Below are 24,065 nucleotides of genomic sequence, written 5' to 3' on the forward strand. Positions count from 1 at the left end.
TCTCGCACGCTATGCAGCTGTTACACAGCATTAATGTTGTAGAAAACTAGCCTAACTAATGTTCATGCATTTTGTATTTATTTTATTATTTATTTATTTATTTTTTAATTTTGACTTAATGTCTCAGTTTTCTGCCTCAAAACAATTTGGAGCTCAGAGACTATACATCCCACAGCAACAAAATCATGCAAATAGGTTTCAGTTCTCCCACACTTCTCAGTAAAAACAAACATACTTATTGTCCAGATGGTCACTTGTTATATAACAGACAACTTTGCATTTTAGCCAGTAACTTTTTCGCACATCCTTTGGCTCAACATATGCACTGCAGATATTTTTGATTGACAATGAGCTGGTTGTTTTATACAGAACCTACTCTTGCTACTGATGCTGAAAACAACATAGTTACACTTTTTCAATTCCAGATATTCAACACCAGACAAAATGAAACTCCCGATATGCATTTCAAAGTGCCAATAAAATATGACTAAGTTTGATCATGCTTGGTCAAACACTAATGAGAGCACACTTGAAGTCATGTTAAGTCACTGTAATTTGGAAGATTCTTGTTTAGCAGCATGGATCTTGAAGGTGGAACTGATTTTCTTCTGCTACACAGAAGCACAATTATTTATTACAAATGCTGTACTGCGTGAATGGACAAAAATTCCCACAGAAACTCTCCAAAATCTTGTGGAAAGCCTTCCCAGAAGCAAAGCTGTCTGCATATTTAGAATGTGATTGAAGTCCTTGTTGGTGTAATGGTCAGGTGACCCAATACTTTTGTCGCATATGGAGTTAATCATTGCGAGGCTGTGGTTAGTTTCAGGGACATACGTTATTTATAACTTGGCAGTTTGCTGTAAACTGTTTTTACAATACATTAACATTTTACATTATTAATTTCATTATTTTATGTCTGTGCAATAGTGGGAGGAATAAATCGGGAAAACACAAATTTAGCAGCTGTCAGTTCATTCAGACCTTTCTACCCACAAGTTTTCTCTGTCTTTTTATCCATCTGTCGTAGCATACATCTGTGATTATGCATATATAGGTGTGTGTGTGTGTGTGTGCGCGTGTACTATAGAAGTAGTGTTAAAGATCCATGGGTCGAAACATTATCTGTTTTAGCAATCAGCAGCCTGATGCAAACCTTCTCTCTGCCTCTGTCTCCCGTCTACTCACATCTCTCTCCCTCTGCCTCCCCCCCCCTCTCTCGCTCTGTCTCTCTCAATCTATCCAGCTCTATGTGGCGGGGATGTTAGAGGTCCCTGGGGAACCATCCTTAGTCCCGGCTATCCAGACAGCTACCCTTCATCTCTCAACTGTACCTGGACTGTTGAAGTCAGCCACGGGAAAGGCAAGAGACACACACAAATTCACACTCCTTAATAGAGAGAGACAGAGTGAGAGACAGGAGCGAGCAGCACACGCGAGTGAAGTGCAGCTCCTGTGTTACACTGGATTCTTAAAGGGGGTCTTTCTGCTTTATAAAATATTCTGAGGTAGCAACTATTATACTATACTGTGATATAGTCAATTATTTGATAAGGTAACTATTTCAATAATTGTTTAAGTCATTTTTAAACAAAAATGTCAAAACATTTCTTGCTTACTTTGTCATTTATGATAGTAAAAGACGAGTCTTTGGGCTTTGTACTGTTGGTTGGGCAAAAGAAGTAGTCTATTAGTGAAGTGAGAATGAAACAAACTTCTCTCTGTGTCAACTCATCTGTGTGTGTGCGTGTGTGTGTGTGTGTGTGTGTGTGTGTGTGTGGGTGGGTCTAACAGGTGTCCAGTTTCAGTTCAATTCCTTTCATCTGGAGGACCAACATGACTACCTCTTGGTGACTGAGAACGGAAGTTTCCTGCAACCATTGGCCCGCCTGACCGGCAACGAGTTGCCTAGCAACATCAATGCTGGTCTCTATGGCAACTTCAAAGCACAGCTCCGATTCATCTCTGACTTTTCAATTTCATATGAGGGATTCAACATAACTTTTTCTGGTAATTTATTTGACTATTGTGCTCCAGCAAGGTCCTTACAAGTCAATGCAAAAGTGGATTTTTCTCTTAGACTTGAACAGCACCAAATCAGTTTATGGAGGGAGGATCCAAGACTCCACAGTGAAATAATAGCTTCTCTTTAAAATGAAGAGAGCAGAGACCCCCTTCTGCGAGAATAACGACAATTACAGTCTCCTAAATGGTATTGTGGAAAATTATCAGTCTGAGCTTTACTGCGCATAGTAAAGTGACTAAAGAATATTGTTAAGTTCATTTACAACACACCGTATCTCAGGGTGCCTCAGGATAATAAAAATACAGGAAAAACTTCCATAAAATACAGACACTATACAAGTGTAGGAAGCTAAACAAAGCGGTGAGTGTTGAGCTGCTTTTTAAAGGCATCCGCAAAATCCACAGGTCTTAAGGTCTGAGAGGCCACAACCACTACCACACTGTCTTGTTTAGTTTAAAACATAAAGCGACATTCCTCTGTAAGGAAAATCTTAAGCATCCCTCTTGTGTTATTAGGTTGATGTGGCTCACTCATGTAGGTGGATGCCTGACCTTGCAGAACTCTAAAGTGATTGAAAGGATCTTAAAATGGATAATGCAACAGATAATAAAAGAGGGAAAAAAATTCCCTTCATTTTGGGGCCAAAACTGACAGGAGCACTGACTGAAAAAACAGTATAAGGCATAAAATACTCTTAAGAATATTCTCCGTCCATTTTTAAGAAATGCAAAGCTTTGTTTTATAGACCCGTCTATAATATTATTAATTATATTACAACCTTGAATATACCTGAGCATTCCTGATATCTAAAAGTTAATCAGTTGTCCGTCATGCCCGTTTAGTCTTTCCCTGTGCAGGTGGATTAGTGACCCCACGCAGTGACCAGATTTATGCAGACATTTGCACGTATTTGATCCAGTCACCACATACCATTAGGCAAAGTGTTGTCTTTAAATAACCACCTGTGAGTAGCTAACTGTTTGACCAGGCTAAGCTAAGATTCAGTTGTCATGTTCACTGATGATGCTGTGCTGAATACCTGTACTCCAGCCTCCCACTCAAGTATCCACCAATAGTAACAGTCATCAGTATTATTAAACACGCAGCCACAGAATATTTGTGTTTCTTAGGTACCTCAACAATTGTGGCAACAAGTAGAACAGGCTGTGATTCTGGTTGTAGTCTGTGTTTCAAGAGACTTAAACTTTTTAACTTGTACAGGCCTTTGCAGCTCCTTTCCGCCTTTGAAAATACAACGTGGTGTAACTACTCCAAGCTACAAATGATGTTCACAAAAGGAAGTGTGTATAATGCAAAAAATAGGATCTAAAGCATGCAGCATGCAGTGATCAACGGCCTCAAAAGCCGTAGTGAAAAAGCAGACTCCTGCATCATCATGTATCAAGATGCCATGAGAGGTTTTGACGTGAAGTGAAAACTGACAGCAGCTATGACTGAAAATAGAATACTATGTACATCCAAGCTTCCTGGCAACAACTTCTTCTAAAACTCTAGCTTTAAATGTGAACAGTTTCACGTATTCTTATGTGGCTACAAGGCAAAAACTGTTGACATTTTAAATGAATATTTGGCAGAAATTTAAACAGAGGTATTTCACTGCTGGCCTCAAAGAATACCCATAAAACCTTGTGAATAGCTCATGAAAAAAGCTCAGAAGAGAGAGGTTATGCAACATTAAACAACACAAGAAGAAGAAAAAAGATGGAGATGATCTCCTCACTGCCTCAACGGCGGTTCTGAGAATGCCTACAAATCACAAGTACTGTCTCAATCCGTAGTCGGGTTTACATCAGCACTGTCACCCCCATCCAAAATTAAGGGAAGAATAAGTCAAGATCCTTTGCTTAACTGCCCTTTCAGCACTTTCTCATTCATCGTAAATAAGGGAGGACTTAATTCTGAGTCTACACTGAGGGAAGTTTTAGTACATCCCAGATGGCATAAGCTGATACTCAGAATGTAACACATGGGGGGTGTCACCAGTGATGTGACTTGCCTATCTGAACACACTCAACAGGCTGTCATCACGCAGCACACTCTGACATACACGTCACATCATCAGTCTCAGCCCTCTGAAAATAAATCTCCTGCTGTACCGTGATAAACACAAGTGCATTTCAGGACGTCAACTCAAACTTTTTGTACTAATTGTTGCAGTCGTGCTCAATGTAGATCATGGCCATGAGGTGTTTGCATGTTTCACATAACTTTAATAGTTACTTTGTTAGTTTTGTTTTAGGTAAATGGGTGGATTTTCCTGGACTTTGAGAACGATGGATATTCATTTGTTGATTTAACACCGGAGAGTACGTGTTTACGCTTTAATATCATCACTTCACTTGCTCTTATGGGACTTGTCTAACACTCAGCAGGATTGAATGCCGTTCAAAAAAAATCACTAAAGTACACATTTCAAATATATTTTGATTCACTGATATTGTCCAGCACTATTTTTTTGGCCAAATGCACGAAACACTGAAGATTTGAGGTTAATTAATCTTTGTGGTGTATTTTAAGGTCTGTTCATGTACGTGATATGCATTCAGCTTCAATTTATTCTCTGCAGAATATACTTTGGAGCCATGTGAGGACCCTGGCATGCCTCGGTTCGGCAGGAGAAACGGCTTCAGTTTTGGCGTTGGAGACACTTTGTCTTTTTCCTGCAATATGGGATATCGCCTAGAGGGGGCGCCAGAGTTAGTCTGTCTGGGAGGTGGACGGAGAATGTGGAGCGCTCCTTTACCAAGATGTGTCGGTATGTGGTAATATTACTGATAATTTGATTTGAATACTATCAAGTTTGTGGCTGTTTATCTGATAAGATAAAAACTCAAGGACATTTGATACTTAGAATTAATTAATTCTAAGCAGTTTGCATTTAGCATTTACCATATGTCAGGCTCACATTTAAAGGAATATTAAGCCATGTTTAAGCTTAATCTTACAAAATTACAGAAATCAGAAAATAGTGACTACTTTGTCTACCATTATTGTCATGAGAGTCTAAAAAACTGTTTCCCTCTCGATTATCTGCACTTTCCAACAAACACAAATAAGATTTGAGTTATATAACAACACAAGCTCTTGCAGCATTTGTAAAATATGTTCCTTTGCAATTGCCCACATTGTGACATGCAAAAAGAAAGAAGTTCTCAATGTTTATCCTTTTCTGAACCTTAGCAGCCTCAGCTCAAAATGCACCCGAGGCTAAACTTTCAAATATTTTTTAACAGAATAGGAGCTTGTCTGGTGTTTCTGCTTTCACGTCACACTCACCTCAAGTTCCTCGTACATCAGTCCTTGATTGTTAAATTATTTTTTAAACTGTCTCACAGAACTTGTATTCAATACAGTGAACAAAACTGACAATAAACTGAAAGACTTTTACTGACAGTACTCAGTGTAAAAGGCACATTTATTCAGGCCAAATTTCTGTTACTGGATGAATAATAAATGTCAGTGATGTCTCTCAAGGTGAATTTAGACCTGTTGACCCACAATGCTTCATAATGTCTTTATGATTATGCAATTCGAAATGAAGGACATTATCTGAAAATATGACTGGAACAGTTTAGGATTTATTATGTTGTTGGTTAATTACAAAACTGAATAAAAAGTAGAAAGTTCTAGAGTCCACACATAAAAGACTGGACACCTGGAAGGCACATATTAATATTTTATATGATATATGTATGTGTATGTATGAGCTATATGAATCAACACCTTCAATAAAATGCTGAACCAGGGTTTAGTTCTTTTAAATATTTTCTTTAAATATACAGTACACATTATATAATATTTCTTTTAACTATTGAACTCTAATCCATAACATGCAGCAAACAAAGTATGCATAAAGAGATAACATCAAGTGGAATTGACAAATACATAGAAGGCAGAGATTGGAGAACAGCTCTATGAACTCGGGGAAACAAACTGAAGTGAATTCAATGGAGTTACTGTGGTCTTTGAACGTCCTGAGTTATATAATTAATCAATTAATGAAAGGAGCAAAAGGAAAGGTTCTGGGAAAGGGAAAATATTTGAATTATTGGAATTCTAAAATATTACAGTCCCTCCCCCCTTTGGGTGTGTTAGCAGTTCTCCAATCATTATCGTTGGCCAAGACACTGGTCTTACATTTGTTCTCTAGTAAGAGTCTACTGCAGAACATAAATTTTTACACACAAGGATCAATGCTGCATGCTCATAACTTCACTTTCTTTGTAAGCAAGAAATGTGGTGGATTTGCGTGCAGATGTCCAATCAATAGAGGGCAATAATAAAAGGCAAACAGATGACTCTGAATGCTTCTGCACTCCTTCAGCAATGCTGCATTAAACGTAGGGCCAACGTCCACTTCAAGTACAGTATAGAGCAGATACAGTATTTATGATTTTCAGATTTTTGAGAACATTGTACATACTGATCTTATTTTCAGCTTTGCGTGATGTTTGCAGGGCCGTTGTTTATGTCTTTGGCTCTTTGTCAGCAACGTGCCAAGAATGATAATGCAAAGAGGTGGGAGTGGTGTTGCGTGCCAGTGTTCTATGGTGAAGTGCGGTTTGCTATATTTAGTTCCTGTGTGTTGTGTTGCATTGCCTTCATGATGTGGTGCACGTCACAAAGGTGGAATGAAAAAAGAGAGGAAAGGGACAGTTATTGGTGATTTTTGTTAACCAACGGATATTGGAGAGGTGTGTTTGCTTTTTCAGAAAACCAAATGTGCCTTTGCGTTCTTCTCTGCTTTATTCCTGGACCTCATCCTCTATTTAGGGAAAGGAGACAGTTGGTAAAAAGAGAAAAGAGGAACAAGTAAAAAGGAAGGGGGGGGGGGGGGGGGGGGGGGTAGTAGAGAAAACTTGGGAGAAGCAGATGAGGAAGGTTGATTGAAGTAGAGGAGGGTGAAGGAGCCGCTATTCATAGAGAGGGAGACGGCGAGAAAGAGCAAGAGTGAGGGAGTTAAACAGGAAAGAGGAGAGGGTGGAGAGGTAATTTTCTAAATGGAAACTGTAGCAGCGTGATTTATTGACGATATGACAGCTGTAATATGACTATTACACCAGCAGAGAGACAGAGGGGGAGGGAGGGATTAAGAGGGGGAAAGGGACATGGATACTGTGGATAGAGGGCACATGTGAGAACTGCAGAGAGTAGGTATCTTGAAGTAAATTAGTTTCGGAATTTTACTACTTGGCCATTCTCCTCAGTGGAAGTAGATGGCTGACTACACAGCTGTTTAAAGGGGTTATTACATTACATGCACACACACACACACACACACAAACGCGTGTTGGAAGTATTCATCCATTTATAGGGAAAAAAATATGTTCTTGTAAGATGTTAATATCTTTTCACTCTAAGGACAGCTTATTCTTTATAAGTTATCTAAATATATGTGTTTGTCATTCTTGTCTTTCTGGTTTTTTTTTCCACCAGCGGAGTGTGGCTCTTCAGTTATAAACAATGAAGGGATCCTTCTCTCTCCAAACTATCCAATGAATTATGACAACAATCACGAGTGCATCTACAGCATCCAGGTAACAAATCTGTACATCCCAACTTAGTCTGGGAGGCTCTGCAATTTTTCTCTGTGAAGTGTAAAAATCTCTATGGAAATTAGTGGGAATTAATAGCTACCTTTAAACGTTGTTTACTTTGTCAGTCAATAAATCTGATATGTATTTCGTGTTTGCTCTAGGTGCAGGCTGGGAAAGGCATCAACATCTCTGCTCGAACCTTTCATCTCGCCCAAGGGGATATACTCAAGGTAAACACACACGTACACACACTCAGGGATTCCCCTGTCGTTCTTTCTCACTTCCTCTGACATCTGCGTCTGAAACTGATCAGTGGTGATGAAGAGAAAAAAAGGAAAAGCAAAAAACTGATTCAATTTATGCCCTGGAAAACTTAATTGGACCATCCCTGATTGGTCATTATGTTGGATTAGCGTTTTGAGTGCGCTGTACTCCCGCTGTTACAGATTTATGATGGCAAAGACAACACAGCCCATGTTCTCGGAGCATTCACCGGATCATCTATGTTGGGCCTGACGCTGATCTCCACTTCAAACCATCTCTGGCTGGAGTTTTACAGTGACGCAGAAAGTACAGGGGAAGGATTCAAACTGGTCTACTCGAGTAAGTGCACACACCCACACCTAGGCAGGCAAAAACCTGTACAGGCACGTAAGCTAATATAGAACTTGAATGTGAGTAGCTCTGAACAAGAATATAATGTCATTACAAGTAAGTAACTGTTCAAGTTTGCAAACTGCAAACATCAGTGTCTGACCTCACAAATGCTCTACAGCATGAATGGGCAAAAAGTCCCACAGAAACACTCTAAATGCTAGTGGAAAGTCTTCCTAGACGAGTGGAGGCTGTTATAGCTCCAAAGCTGTCTATGTATATTTGTAATGCGATGTCAGTGGTGTAAAGGTCACTTAATTCAGCAATAAAACGCTGCATGACAGCTGTGCTAATTTCTGACAAATGTAACTTAAACCCGCTCAATCAGCTGAACTCCAAGTGGTTTTTATTTTTGAAACCATCACAGCGATTGTGTATTCCACCACTGAGATGATCACAAGAAACTTGCCATGTTTGATTCCCGAAGCTTTCAGAACGCTCTGATTTGAGTGTCGGATTGGGTGTTAAAGGTGCGCTGTGATGTTCAAAGAAAAGCAAACCCACGTTTGGTGTGCCCTTTGAAATGCATAGTTGCAATTAGAAAATCTAATTGTTTAAAGGAAGTCATGCAGGATGATTTGCATAGCACTTTAAAGTTGTATTCTCTCTGCTGTGTTTGGAGCAGTACATTACTTACTCCTCTGCACCTCAGCTTCCTCGTTCTGATGCACAGACATGTTAGTTTGCCATACAAACACACCAAAAAATGGTTTAGATGTTTGTAATCTAAAAATCCAATATGTGGGCGGCACGGTGGTGCAGTGGTTAGCACTGTCTATGTGGAGTTTGCATGTTCTCCCTGTGCCTGCGTGGGTTTTCTCCGGGTACTCCGGCTTCCTCCCACAATACCAAAAACATGCACATTAGGTTAACTGGCTACTCTAAATTGCCCATAGGTGTGAGTGTGAGAGTGTGTGGTTGTCTGTCTTTGTGTGTTGGCCCTGCGATTGACTGGCGACCAGTCCAGAGTGCACCCCGCCTCTCGCCCGTAGTCAGCTGGGATAGGCTCCAGCTCCCCCGCGACCCTGACGGATAAGCGGTATAGAAAATGGATGGATGGATGGAAATCCAATATGTTTAAAGTTCAGTTTCATATAAAGGCTATAATTTAATAAAACTCGAAGGTACGATTCAGTGCATAATTGTTTAATTTCTTATATGCATCTAACATACAGTGAACAATTTCATATGGGCAGCCATTCACACTAGACATCAGGATGATGGCAGATGTGTTCAGATTTCCAAGTGGTAAAAGTACAGCTTTGCAAAGAGCCATTTTTAAGGATTTTGATGTGCACCTGCTGCAGTCTGCCAGAGGATAACTCAAATCCTGGCGCATCTCGTCTTCCAGGTAATACCATAGATCCTGGTTGAGGTCTTATAAGGATAAGCTCTTTATATTCCTCTTCATATCCTGCTCTACAAAATTGTGCACATGAATAAACAGAATACTTCGAATATTACCATGGAAACTGAGCTGAGGCAGACTGTGAAAAACAACTTTAAATTGGATAAGGTGTATACATGCTCCGGTATCGCTCTTAATATTGGAATGTCTTGTGTATTTTTTCAGTTTTTTTTTTTTTTTTTTCATTATTAAATCAGGATGAGAACTTAACAGGATGTGTGATCTCAGCAAGCTCATAAACAGAATACTTGAGTGTGCCAGATATTAAGGGAATATTGCTGAGCATCTAAACAACACTAATTCTGTCTTCTCCAGTGGGTGTTAGATGTCCCTTAGCGAGTGTTTTAAAAAGTACACAGCTATAAAGATTTTTTCCTAAATCATTTTCTCTCTCTAGGTTTTGAGTTGTCTCATTGCGAGGACCCAGGCGTGCCTCAGTTCGGCTTCAAGGTCAACGACCAAGGCCATTTCTCTGGGAGCAGCATCACGTACAGATGCGAGCCTGGATACACTCTGCATGGAGCCTCCACACTGAAGTGCATGACAGGCGAGAGGAGAGCCTGGGATAACCCTCTGCCTTCTTGTATAGGTATGTCCCTGGCTACATGAAGCCATTTACACTTCGAAAAGAGGTCACAAAAGCACATACACACTCAATTATGGGTCGAACCTTGAATAACGCTGTTCGTTAATAATGCTCTTCCTTAATAAGCCTGAGAGTGAAAGGTGAGGAGGGTTCATTGTTGCTTTAGTGTGTGAAGTACCTCGTCCATAACTCTTTTGCAGACATTAATTAACACTTTTGTTGCTCCTCAGTTACCCACGACCTGTCAGAGGTATTGGTATAATTTAGAACAGAACTTTTTCAAATTTGCACAAGGCAAAAATCAAGAGCAGGATATTTTCAGTGAGTAAATATCAACATAATTAGATCCTACTGTTTTGTTTTGTTTTGGGTTTTTTTTCTAAAATATCAAATTTACCCAGAAGCCAGCTGTTGCACATGCACTTTTTAAGAAGCAGGAAGCTTTATTATAGCAAGTCCTTCTCTACAGTCCAGTGCAGTCACTTGTTTTCTTACACAAATTCTTTGCTCATAGGACATTCATTCAATAATCTGAAAAGAAAGCAGGTGGGGGCCAATTTCCTGTGAAATCACTGTCTTGATTTTCTCGGGAGATTGCACACTGCAGTAGTTTTAAAGTCTCAATGAAAAGCCCGTTTATGCTGGATAGTTTACCACCTGGACTCCCTCTAAGCGATTGATCCATTTCCTTTCCCGCAGTGGGTGATTTGTTCTCTGATCCTGGAGACTGCCCTTTTGATCTCCCAATGCTCTGCTTTCTACTCAAACATGCCCACACACGTGTTCAAACACACACAGATCCAACCCTTTTTATTTTTATATGTTTCTCTTTGTGGTGTTATTCTTCCTCTGTGAATGGCTAAGAGATGAACCTCATTGCTATAATATAACATTTCAATCAATTTAGTTTTGCTACAGACCACTGAAGGAAATCAGTCTAAAACCTTTTGGAATGCAACTTGACATATTTCCAAGTGTTCCATTAGATAGATAGATAGATAGATGACTTCATTCATCCTCGAGGGGAAATTAGGTTGTCATAGCTCTGGGATATTTGAATACAACACACTATGACACGAAATACTGAGCATAGAAATAGAATAGAAAAAAAGAATAAAATACACTAAAGGACACTTTTGTGAAAATAAATCAATACTGAAACAGTATCAGTATATAAAATTTTTTGGAGTGCAAAAGGTGACAGGTAGATTTAGTCCAGGTATGTAATCGTGGCTCTGACGGCAGTAGATACAACATCTTTGCCTTTTTAATTCATTTTTCAGGGCTTTAAACTGATAGGAAAATGCAATGAATATTGACATCAACAAGTCAGTGGTCTAATCCTGGCTATGCAACATCAGAGCCCCAAAACGCTTACACTCACTCACATGTACATGTCGGTACTGTGATGTTAAATCTGCTCCAAGGATTAAATGCTTTGCTTTTGTTAAGTTAGAGCACCACCCTTAAAGAAAGAAAGACAAATGAATCGTTAAATTGGTCAGTCTCGTGAGAAACAGTTGAGTTTTTGTCAATACACTGACCTTTGTCTTTTGCTTTAAAGAGCACACACAGACAGCTGATAAAGGAAAACATTTTGTACAGCTAGATGTCTCATAACTCAATAAATAAATGATTGATAAAGAATCTATGGTGCTAAAAATAACCAAATGGATGAATAATAGATCTTCAGTGGTGATAAAATATGTGATTTAATTATTAAAAAACACTTGGAGACACTAACAGAGTCATTAACTTCTCGAACTTATTTGACATCATCAGCCTTAGGTTGAACGCCGCGGCTCCCAGGGGACCACGGAGTCGATGGTCCATGACCGCCAAGCGTATGAGTTTTCAAGCTGGTTTGGCATCCTCTTTATGGGCCAGTAGCAGAGGTCTTGGCAACAGCTTCAGTGGCTTAGTTCTCAGAAGAAGTCAGTGCTGGCCGTTTAAACAGTTCTGGCTGAATGTCCTTTAGAATTAATCTTACTACTGTAGCTTCTACTTGCGTAATTCCGTTAGCTCAATGGAAACTTCAAAAGAACACAACATGCCATGAAAAGAAATTCACGAAGCTTTTGGTACAAAAATATAAAGACAAAAAGGAAACAGTTCTTCAGTTCATTACATCGGCTCTTAGAGGCTTATAAAATCCTTGTCTGACAAATGTTCCATTTGACAGTTTAACCATCAGAGATGAAAAAACTAGGTGCTAAATCCAACCCAGGTGCCAAATCCGACAGCCTGGGTGACATTCATTTACTGTGTCCACTAGTGTGCTTTCATTTAAATAGTATGTGAACATTGTTTTGAGACAGTCCCATTCCCAGTAGGCATTTGGTTGAATGATTACATTCTCTAATTAAACCCCCCAAAATGCTAAGCCTATACACAAAGACACGCAACATGACTGCTGCAGCTGTGCCCCGGATGGGAGCTATAAGCAAAACAGCAAGCCAGATGTTTCAAGCACCTTTCTTCCTTCATTGCCGCCTCTGAACTTTCTGATTTTGGATTCAGCTTAATAAGTCTCTCCCCTTCTCACTATCAATAATGAAAGACTCATAAAACCACTGGCTGATGTTCTCTGACTTTATATTTTAGCAGTGACATGCCATGACCTCAGCTAACCTGCAGTCTTAATATTATATTGCTTCTTATTATTACTGTTTCCTTCTTTACCCCCCTTGGTTCTCTGCTTTTTCTTTCCTTTTTGCCTCTTCTCCACTTTTTCTTCCCGTCCCAACTCTTAATATTGCTCCTATTACTCGAGATAATATATTCCAGTGACGAAGGCAGGGGAGCCTGAGGGAGGAGGAACATGGGGAGGGAGGGGATGAAGATTGTGAAAATATATAACCGAGAGAGACAAAGTGAGAAGGGGGAATTATTTTCTGTTATATAATGTGTGGTGGTCTCTTTAGGGATGAATGCAGGATCAGCACTTTGTCTCTTCTCCTTCTTCATCTTCTTCTTCTTCTTCGACTCCTTCCTCTGCGTGAGAAAGACACAGAGAAAGAGTTAGCTTCTCTCTCAGTCTATTTATTTCCGCACTGATCGTTTAATCACTGCTCAGTGGCTGCTGAGGTGCAACTAGTGGATCCGATTGCCTTGATAAACAATAGCCAGGGACAGATAACTGGTCACACATCACACCCACACTTAACTACATACACACTCATTAGTTGAGAGAGAGAGAGTCGATTTGTTTGCCTGAGTTGATGGTATTTTTAACGTACAGGGTTGTACAGGGATATTGTGCGTGGGTTTGCATGTTAAACAGTCTTTAATGTCTCTTACGTGTGTGTGATTCCTGCAGCGGAGTGTGGTGGTCGTTTTAAAGGTGAGTCCTCTGGAAGGATTCTTTCTCCTGGATACCCTTTTCCTTACGACAATAACCTACGCTGCACCTGGACCATTGAGGTGGACTCGGGAAACATTGTGAGGTAATGTGGGCCAACCAAACCTCACCAGTAGTAAAGATGAAATGTCATTGTCATCAGTTTTAGTGCTTAAGTGCTTTTTTGTGTGTCTTAATAGTTAATCTAGATATGTAATTATGTATGATAAATGTGAAAATGACACAAAAACTAAAGACTAAAGTTCTGCCGAGCTGCTATACTGAATATATTCTTTATAACTGAACTAAGTTAGTGTAGGAATTGGCAGTTGTTGTGAAAGTTCTTCTATACCTGTAGAAATTGATTGGAGTATAATAAAGATTTAAAATGAATGTATAGAGTAATTAAGATAAAAAAAAAAAAAACACTGATATTCTTACTAGTTTTGAGTTGTTAGTCATTGGTCTCCCACCATGAAGACTATAAGTTCATTAAGACTGGAGCAGCATAACGTATGTAATGTTTATTTTTTTATTTATTTGTTTTTTTCACACAAATCACAGCCTTCAGTTCTTATCCTTTGACACGGAAGCCAGCCACGACATGCTGAAGGTTTGGGATGGACCGCCTGAGAATGAAATGTCTTTGGCTGAGCTCAGTGGGTCTCTGCTTCCTGAGGGAATCCACTCCACGTTGAATACTGTCACTGTTCAGTTTGAGACTGATTTTTACATCAGCAAGTCAGGATTTGCTATTCAGTTCTCGAGTAAGTATCCTCCTCCTCCTATTAGTTTACTTGCTGAGTTTTTAATGTGTGTAATGTGTGGGTTTTCGGGGTGCCAAGAGGTTTTTCAATAAATCTGAATATATCTTTTTTTTTTTTAAATACAGTAAATAGTGAACTGTGCTGAGTTAATGGACTGGCCAATAGATATCCAATGTGGCACAGATATTTCTAATTGCTCTCCCTTATTTCTCCTTCACTCTCTGGTCTTTCTCCCTCTCTGTCTCTCTCTCTCTGTCTCAGGCTCAGTAGCTACAGCCTGCAGGGACCCAGGTGTACCGATGAATGGAAGTCGTAGTGGAGATGGCCGTGAGCCGGGGGATTCGGTGTCCTTTCAGTGTGACCCAGGATACGAGCTCCAGGGGGATGACAAAATCACCTGTATACAAGTGGATAATAGATACTACTGGCAGCCCAGCCCGCCGGTCTGCATCGGTGAGAAGTCCAGTCCATGTATATATATATAGGGATATATAATAGATGTACTGTGCGCACAGCTGCAGCTGTCAAAGGCTCAGTACATTGTGCAAGGACACATCTGAGAGTGACCTATGGGAGAAATGTGTGAAATACAGTAGTCATCTGAACTTTCATTATGCACTTCTCTGCATACTCCTGAACTCCTGAAACATTTTTTAATCCTGTTGAGAAAGTACTGATGCAATTTTAAGACTTGCTGTGAGAATCGATGTATACATTTGCTTTTGTTCTTCATAGCTCCGTGTGGGGGAAACCTAACTGGTTCCAATGGATTTATCCTGTCTCCCAACTACCCACATCCCTACCCTCACTCCAAGGACTGTGATTGGCTCATTGCTGTCAACTCTGATTATGTCTTGTCACTGGCCTTCATCAGGTAACCTGCTTCAATGCTTAACAATCAAAGCCTACTGACTAAACAATAGAACATTTTTTTTTTATCCAAGGTAGGATTAATAAACACAAATGTGCTTCTCAGAAATGCTAACATTGACAAGAACAACAGTATTCTCATTTGCCGTGGAAATCTGGCAGGCTTGTAGAATTGGAAATTGTGAAAGGAATTTTCAATTCTACCACTGTTCAGAGAATTTGCCAAGCTGACATCACTTTCGGGAACTTTCTGCATATGTTGTGTTGTATAAAAAAGAAACAAAAAATAACCCGGTGTAAATTTTCTTTCAGTGTTGACTCTCATTATTAAGTCCTGTCTATATCTGTGCTTTCTTTTTTATCTGTAGTTTCAATATTGAGCCAAACTACGACTTCCTGTATATCTACGATGGTCCAGATAGCAACAGTCCTCTGATTGGAAGCTTCCAGGACAGCAAACTCCCAGAGAGGATAGAAAGCAGTTCAAATACCATGCATTTAGCCTTCCGCAGTGATGGGTCTGTTTCTTACACTGGCTTTCACCTGGAATACAAAGGTAAAATACTTTGCCAATAGTGCCAGCATGCTTATATGATGTCGAGTATTTAGTGCCAAAATAGCATCTTACTCAAGGTAAGATCACATAAGGGCAAATGTCCTTAGTGAGGTGCACATTTGTCATTTGTTCTGCATCCATTATCTCAGGGTTTATAGCTTCAATTAGATGTCAACTGGAAACAGACTCAGTCCATGTTTATCCTTTTCTTATGAAAAGAGATTAAAATAGGAAGTAGACACAAAGTTTCAATGCAAGTGTTTTAAAGCTACCTTCTGTCAACTGTGGAGTAATAATGTCAATATACTCTGCTAGATATAATTACACCAGGGTCTGTTTTCTGTCTTGTCTGTTAAGCACAACTTTAAGGCATTCACGCTTGACAATGTTATCTTCAATGCAATGACAGAATGTCTCAAAATATTAATAAGGTTTATTTTTCACAGTCAAGTTTTCTGCATTACCCTAAACATTCGGTATCCATTATTTTCAAGTCTCCCACTATGATAACAGTGTATATCAAGTTGATTTTAAGAGAAGAATGATTACTCTCACCGTATAAAGTCCCTGTTGAATTAGTCCGTCCACTGGCTTCATGTGGAGTTAAGCCTTAAGTTGATGCAGGGTGGCTGCTAACCTATTAGGAGAGAGGCAAAGCCATAATTTACAAGGTTCATGTAGCATTCAGTAGCCGGGGGATGAAGTTAAGGTTCTTGGCCCGTCTTTGGCACTGCAGCTAAGTCAAACAGACGGTTGAAAAGGCCAACGCAATGTCTGCCTCATTTGATTATGGCTAGGAACTTAGTTATTATTAATTTGACTTATTATTTATGTGTGCCTGTCACTTTTTCTTTTCCTCATCTTCTTTCTCACTTACTCACTGGTTCTATTTCCTCTCTGTCCAGCCAAGCTGAGGGAATCCTGCTTTGACCCAGGTGTAGTTCTGAATGGGACGAGGCTAGGATCCGATTATAAGCTCGGCTCTACTGTCACCTTCTATTGTGAGGCCGGATACGTTTTACAGGTACAAAAGGATGAATGGATGGATGGATGGTCAGATAGGTAATTGGTTGGATGGGTGGTTAGTTTGAGGGTTTGTTGGTCAGATGGATTAGTGGGCGGATGGTTGGTTGCTTAAATGCTTGATTGGTTGGTTGGGTTGCTGGGTTGTTTTTCTTCCAGTGAAGTGTTTTGTTTTTCTTTAGGGCTATTCAACCCTAACCTGCAGTATGGGAGATGATGGCAGACCAGGCTGGAATAGGGCATTGCCGAGTTGTCAAGGTTTGACAAACTAAAATACAAAATGGAGTAAAACATCCCTGTGCATACAACTTAATCTTGTGCCATTATGTTCCTCCCTGTGTATCTTTAAGCGTGTGCACGTGTGCATTCTTTCTCTAGCTCCCTGTGGAAGTCGTTCTACAGGATCAGAAGGGACTGTTTTATCTCCAAACTTCCCCAGAAACTACACCTCTGGACAGACCTGTGTCTACTCTATAGCTGTACCTAGAGAGTTTGGTAAGTTCGTCCACTCGCTCATAGAATATTGCACACTTAATATTGCAGTAAATACCCTCAGTCCAAGAGTTTCACAGAAATCCATAAAGTACCTGCCAGATTAGAGTGTTTTTGTGATGTAAAGTGCTCTGAAGTGTAGATGACGAGACAACATTCTAGAAAGAAACCTGTGATCAGTTTTCTTTGATATATATATTTGATATATTCTCCTCTTGTTCTTTTACTCAGTGAAACAAAATGGCATTCAGATTTTTTTGATTTTTAATGGGGAACCCCCCTGAAGGAACCTTTTCTGAGGATTTAAACCACTTAAAAATTAGAGGAGATATTACACATGATCAAAAGATTCTCACTCCAGGTCAGGGTTTCATCATTAAAGTTCCATTAAAAGTTGAGGCTGTTTTTATCTTTCCAAGTTTGTTCAGTGATCTTTAAGACACACATAAATGACACACCACAAAGATCTGAATATTGTAGAGATATAAAACCAGGCTGTGTTGGGAAGCTGTGGACATTAAAGAAAATGTGAGTCTCTTCTCACTCTTTCTCACACGCATTTAGTGGGATCAAGAAGTAATTTCTTTCTTTCGAGACATTGGAAATAATAGTAGCTTTTAGTTATATCATATGTCTTCATAAGCAGTTGCAGTTTGGTCAGTTGTGCTGGAGATGGTTTTGCATGATTTTATTGTACAAGTAGGACTTATCTTTTATGCTGCCAAAATAACAATGAACATGAAAAGTTTGCCACAAGCCTTATGAACTGTCCATATGAGCAGATATCATCAAAAACTCCAGAAGCAAGTAAGAAGAAATTAAGTTGGTTGATTGTCAAAGTATCAACATCATGTAATTTTCAAGATGTGCAAATGTAACGTTTATTTGTATCTTTAATATGACATCGCATATTGACATCTAAATTGCTGGTCAACTGATTATTAGAACGACGGACTCATTGGGGCTTGACTTGAGCTTTTACAAACAATCAGTAATTGGTGGACATGACGTCCAATTATGCCCTGTGGTGTTATGAATAAATAGCAGCCTTCCCTCAGGCTGTTGATAGTTGCTGTCTCATTATATTAGCAGAGCAGCTTTTAGAGTGTCAGCTCCATGTAGACATTTTGACTGAGAGGAGCTAACATTTGGTTGCCCTACATATTGTATAAGACATCCACCCTGAACCTCACACACAGAGCAATAGACAGAGATTGTTTTGTTCAGCTGCAGCGCTGAAGCGTTATGCCATGTCCAGATTTGTTAAGCAGCTGTCATTTTCAAAAATAAATAAATAGGTAAGAAAAGAAAAAAAAAACATAGATATCTATATATCCATAAATATATCTGTTTATGACACAACAATTGAAGGTTACGGTCAAGTCAAAGTTGAATGGACTGGTTAGTTAATGGTTAATGATGTTTCACCATTCACACAAATGGCTGCTTCAGTTTTTAACACCTGGTGGAGAAAACCCTTGGCATTCATCCCTGCGGAGATGCCATGTACCTTCTGCTGAATGAGGACATGGCTGAGGACACCCACTCAGGCAGCTGATGAAGAGGCATGGCAGCTCCAGGGGGGATCAATGCCCAGGTTTTCTCCAACTGATGTCAAGAGCTGAAGAAACCTTTCAAATAAACGGTCAGACATTTAGATCATTTGATAACAAGTCCAGTGGAATTGATTTATACTTTGCCAGGCATGTTACAGCCTGAATGACTGAACAGATCTACCAGCTGTACGTGAGTTCAACACCAATTGCTCGTGTGTGAAAAATTGTTAGTACATGTGTGTCACAGTGCCTGAAATCTGTGCTGTTCTGAAACAGTTTCAGCTGTGAACTCATCCACCTGCCCTGCAGTTAATTTACTGCAGCAAAGCAGGATTCCTTAAAATCTATACGAAATGGGAGCTTTTAAATATTTCTGCTGATATGCAAAATCTTGTCATTCTTTATGACCACTCAGCAGCATGTTCTTATTTACAGGATATACAAGAGGTTGCATTCATCAGTACAGCAGAGCTGAAATCTTCGGCGATGATTTTGTTTTGTTGTCAGATTCCAGTACAAATGCAGTTGTAAATCCGCTCTTTTGTTTCTGCTCAATATCGCTTGTCGTTATTGTAAGCTGAAACGAGGACTTACATGAAAGCAGATGGGATATCTTTTGTGAGTCGGGGCAATGTGTTAGCAAAATGCTGATCATGCTTTGAAAGATTTCCACAGAGAGAAACAGCCTTGTACAAGGTGACCAGTGACCTTCTTACAGCCAAACATCCTTGAATGTTCAGATTTATTCCTTTACACCTCAGCCTTTGGGGCCAGAGAGAGAGATAATGATGTGTGTGTGTGTGTGTGGGTGGGTGGTCAGGGAGCTGGTTTCATTGAAGTAGAAATAAATGTAATTTAATCTTTTTTCTATGTGCTGCTGACAAACACATTTTCATTTATGCATCAACGCCTACAGATTTCCGTCTTAAGGCAACTCAGGATTTTGTTGAAGGCACAGTTAAGCATGACAGAGAGAACTGTACTAGTTTGAGCAAACAGGAGGTCTCAGGCCTCCGGGAGGCCTTGAAACGCTACCTACTACTACAGCTGCACTGTAATATTCATGTTTCTGTAGAGGAATCCCCAGCTGTTATATGGGAGGCTTGGGATTAATTCACGGCCACTGCAGCAGGCTTTTCACCTTCCTATATATGGAAACATGGGTTTTGAGACATGGCTTTGACAGGTTACCACTTGTGCCTGTTTGTTATGCTGTAGGGAAAGCAGACAGAAAAACATCTTCTGTTGCTGGCACATGTTGACAAAAGTAAGTGAGGTTTAGCCCAACGTCAGTATCTTACACTAATAATGTTGGCTGGCTGGAGTGGGACATGATGAAGATGAGCTGATGTTTTGACTGTTAAGTGTGCTGATATGTAATTTTGTGCCAGTAGTTGGCTTCAAATAGAAGCTGACACTGCAGCTTAATAAAATTTAAATTAGGTGTTACAAGTTAATTCTATCATTGGAAGGTCAGGCACAGACAGTGGCATGGAATAATAATTTACCACCAAGTGTGATTAATTTGTGTCTTTATGTGTCATTTTTTCCCCCTTTTTCTCTTGTCTCCAGTCCTGTTTGGTCAGTTTGTGTTGTTCCAGACATCTCTAAATGATGTGGTGGAAATCTACGATGGACCCACTCAGCAAAACACGCTGCTGTCTTCTCTCTCTGGGTCCCACTCTGGTGAGGATCAGTGACCGTATGAACGAACGGAAGGGCTGCGGCCTAAACACGCCTTTCTTTCTGATCTTGTTTCTTTTCGACCCTCTCTCTCTCTCTCTCTCTCTCTCTCTCTCTCTCTCTCACACTCTCTCTCTCTCTCTGTCTAGGTGAGTCTCTCCCTCTGAGTTCAGGAAACCAGATCACGATAAAGTTTACCACAGTTGGACCAGAAACTGCAAAGGGATTTCACTTCGTCTACCAAGGTCAGTCAGTCAGGATGTCAAAGTTATTTTTTACCATTTAGTAGTTGTAATAGGTGTAGTACTGATATATGACATTTTTGATAACTAAAAATAGCCGGTTACATTGAAACAGAAACAAATTTTGTGATTCTGTAGTATTTGTGTGTTGTTGAAGAAGCCGTTTTACACACAATGCCGCAATTTAAGTTTGGATAGACTCTTATAACATACTATGAACATTTACATTTGTTGAGGTATGCATTGGTGAGTATAGGTCATAATGGATTATAAGCCCCATCAGTCAGCCACTACTTTATAACCTGTCAAGAGCATGCGTAAGACCCTTCAACTTAAAATTCATTACAAAGTCACATTTTGAATGTTTTATGACAGTGGATCTAGTGTATCGGAAAGCATTGTATGTATGTATGAATGTCATCAGAAAGATTATGACTACAATATAATACACCGTGAATGCCCCATGATGCGTTCTAGATGTGGTCTTCCTCCAAATCTTAAAATGGCTTTTTTCAAAAATGTCATGGCCAAAGTAGGCACATTAGGTCTTCCTGTCAATACTACCATTTTTTAACTGCCGCGTCCTTTCGTATTTCTGCAGCTGTCCCGAGGACCAGCTCCACGCAGTGCAGTTCGGTTCCCGAGCCACGCTTTGGGAAGCGTCTCGGTAATGACTTTGCGGTTGGCTCCCAGGTGCAGTTTGAGTGCAACCCTGGTTATGTCCTGCATGGCTCTACTGCCATACGATGTGAGAGTGTACCAGACAACCTGGCACAATGGAATGACACCCTGCCTACATGCATAGGTAAATATGAATCTTCAGAGTGCAGTAACAGAATGCATGTAAGATGCATTGCTTTAAAGAACATTTAAGAACAAATCCAAACAACTCAAGTGCAGATAATCTATCATTTCAGTGTAACTATGCCCAAGCTTTCACGCAGGGCTCTGTGGTCTCCTCTTCTGTGGGGGAAGAGATCGTCCAACTGACTTTATCTTTTCCTGTCACTTTCAAACAAAGCGTTATTTTAACCTCCCCTTTTCTTTCCCCTCTCCTCTCCCTCAGTTCCCTGTGGGGGTGTGTTGACCTCTCGTCGTGGGACTATCCTGTCGCCTGGATATCCAGAGCCCTACGACAACAACCAGAACTGTGTGTGGAAGGTCTCGGTTCCAGAAGGGGCTGGAATACAGGTAGTACCCGTCACACGTTGATTCCTGGCTGACCTATGTATCATTGGCTTAAAAGCTGAGCAGGCAGGATGTCAAGGAAGATAAGATATTATTAGAAGGATGAATGGATGGATGGTTTGTGAGAGAGGGACCATCCAGAGATAACTAGATAGGATCTAATCGTGAGAGATAATGCCAGATTGTGTGTAAGCTCAGCCGCTCTCACGGACAAACACAAAGACAAAGATGCCTTTGACACAAAATGGAGTCAGATATTTGACTGACTGACGCCGCAGTGCATTTAGTTGCTGCTTAAATTTTAAAGGACATCACATCGAGTTACAAGTGTGTTCTGTAACATTTGATCATCTCATTTTATATCTTATATTGTTGAACAGTTTTATTGAATATAAACATCATGAGTTTTAGCTTCTGAATTTGTACTATGTGCAATCAAATGACAGTTCATTGAAGACAGTAAAATTAAACAATTAACAAGCAAATTCTGGCTTTCTATTCCTATTTATCTGTCTCCAGATACAAGTCATCAGCTTTGCCACTGAGCATAACTGGGACTCTTTGGATTTTTACGATGGTGCCGACAACCACGCACCCAGACTGGGCAGCTACTCTGGTAAGCAGTTTTATCAGCATTTTTGATAGTGTTATTTCAAAAGTTACACAGATGATGACCATTCTTTCCTAAAAAGCAATTTAGGAAAAAACAATGATAGACTGTGAGACAAACTGAAACAAATTAGCAAATAGGAAACATACAATTATCTCATTATAGCATAAAATTCCTCTTTTTTTTTCATTAGACATCGTTGAAATGTGATAATTTTATAGCAGTAGCTTATTCAATGGACTGGGGAAAAGAGAAAGCACTACCGAAGAACATTCAAGATTTCTCAAACTATGGTTAATATTGTGGTTCAGTTTGAGTATACCGGGAGGAACTGAATTCTCAGGACAAGGCCCCCTTTTAAAAGCACTCTTACTCTACCAAAAAAACTCCTTTATCTTGTAACCTGGTAAGAACAGACAAAGCTCAATAGTTAATTGTGATATAGTGAGAAAAAACACTGCATGTTGTTGCAGCTTACAAGATGCTGCCCATGTGGCCCCCCTGCTAAGAGTGCAGTTAGAGCTAAACTGGTTTCACTCTGAGACTCACAGCAGGAGCTGAACAAGACACCCACTGACACCTGCTTGTTTATCTGTGATTACTTGAAAAACAGATGAGATTTTTTTTGTTGCATGGCTAATTGATCCTCTTACACTCCTCTAAGAATAGACATTTACTAACATGATATGTCAAATGCAATAATTCCAGAAACAATGCAATTATTCACATTTCTAAATGTTCCCAAAATGAACTGCACAATGTCATTATGTATTACCCTTAAGTTAACTGTAAAAGGAAGAGCAGCTTCATTCCAGCTCATTTTAAATCAAGGTAATTATCATATTTTTATGCCCCCTTGCTGGTAATAGTCCTGGCCGGAGGCAGTATGTTTTCATGCTGTCCGTCCCATTTGTATGAACGTGATATCCTGATACACCACCTACACATATTTTTAGCCATAGCTAAAGAATTCATACACAAATTCTGACAAAATTTCACGCAAATGTCAGATGGGATAAAATGATGAATTGATGACATTATATATCTCAAAGGTCAGCTTCACAGTGACATCATAATGCCCTGCGATAACACTTTTCTTCCTGTTATTCAACACCAACAATGTCAGCCGATGGGGGAGATTGTGACCGTAGTTCACATTTGGTCAGATGCTGAATTGGTGACCCTAATGTTGAGTGTCCATCTTCTGTGCTGCTGTGTTGAACATGTATGTGAAGGATGGATGTGCATGCAATCACGAGGCGGTAATAGTTTATATTTCCAAATGGTTACCAACAGTAAGAAAGTCATATGCATCTCTCTTCTTGGGTTTTCTTTCTCACATTCAACCAAAAGATTTGATTGTGTTATTCAAGCAGCTGTCCATCTGCTTCTTTAAGGGAAACAAAGCTATCAGATTATCTGCCAGTTGTGTTGAATAATCTATTGAAAGTCCTGACAATTTTATGAAAACCTGGTTAAGAAATTATATTATGGGCTAAGAAATAA

General features: G+C 39.8%; 1 protein-coding gene across 1 annotated transcript in view; it reads left to right on the plus strand.

Moving 5' to 3' along the window:
• Positions 1-24,065, plus strand: part of csmd3b (CUB and Sushi multiple domains 3b) — a 313,752-nt gene that overhangs the window by 237,509 nt on the left and 52,178 nt on the right. The window contains exons 19-38 of the mRNA XM_046418010.1: positions 1,247-1,363; positions 1,795-2,010; positions 4,614-4,802; positions 7,484-7,584; positions 7,746-7,814; positions 8,031-8,187; positions 10,044-10,235; positions 13,552-13,678; positions 14,137-14,339; positions 14,601-14,792; positions 15,075-15,213; positions 15,578-15,765; positions 16,671-16,789; positions 16,971-17,046; positions 17,167-17,283; positions 20,409-20,522; positions 20,669-20,764; positions 21,363-21,566; positions 21,828-21,952; positions 22,469-22,565. Of these exons, the coding sequence (XP_046273966.1) occupies positions 1,247-1,363; positions 1,795-2,010; positions 4,614-4,802; positions 7,484-7,584; positions 7,746-7,814; positions 8,031-8,187; positions 10,044-10,235; positions 13,552-13,678; positions 14,137-14,339; positions 14,601-14,792; positions 15,075-15,213; positions 15,578-15,765; positions 16,671-16,789; positions 16,971-17,046; positions 17,167-17,283; positions 20,409-20,522; positions 20,669-20,764; positions 21,363-21,566; positions 21,828-21,952; positions 22,469-22,565 (2,838 nt within the window). The remainder of the gene's footprint in view (positions 1-1,246; positions 1,364-1,794; positions 2,011-4,613; positions 4,803-7,483; positions 7,585-7,745; positions 7,815-8,030; positions 8,188-10,043; positions 10,236-13,551; positions 13,679-14,136; positions 14,340-14,600; positions 14,793-15,074; positions 15,214-15,577; positions 15,766-16,670; positions 16,790-16,970; positions 17,047-17,166; positions 17,284-20,408; positions 20,523-20,668; positions 20,765-21,362; positions 21,567-21,827; positions 21,953-22,468; positions 22,566-24,065) is intronic.

This window comes from Scatophagus argus, chromosome 17 (assembly GCF_020382885.2).
Source record: "Scatophagus argus isolate fScaArg1 chromosome 17, fScaArg1.pri, whole genome shotgun sequence".
NCBI classification, from domain to species: domain Eukaryota; kingdom Metazoa; phylum Chordata; class Actinopteri; family Scatophagidae; genus Scatophagus; species Scatophagus argus.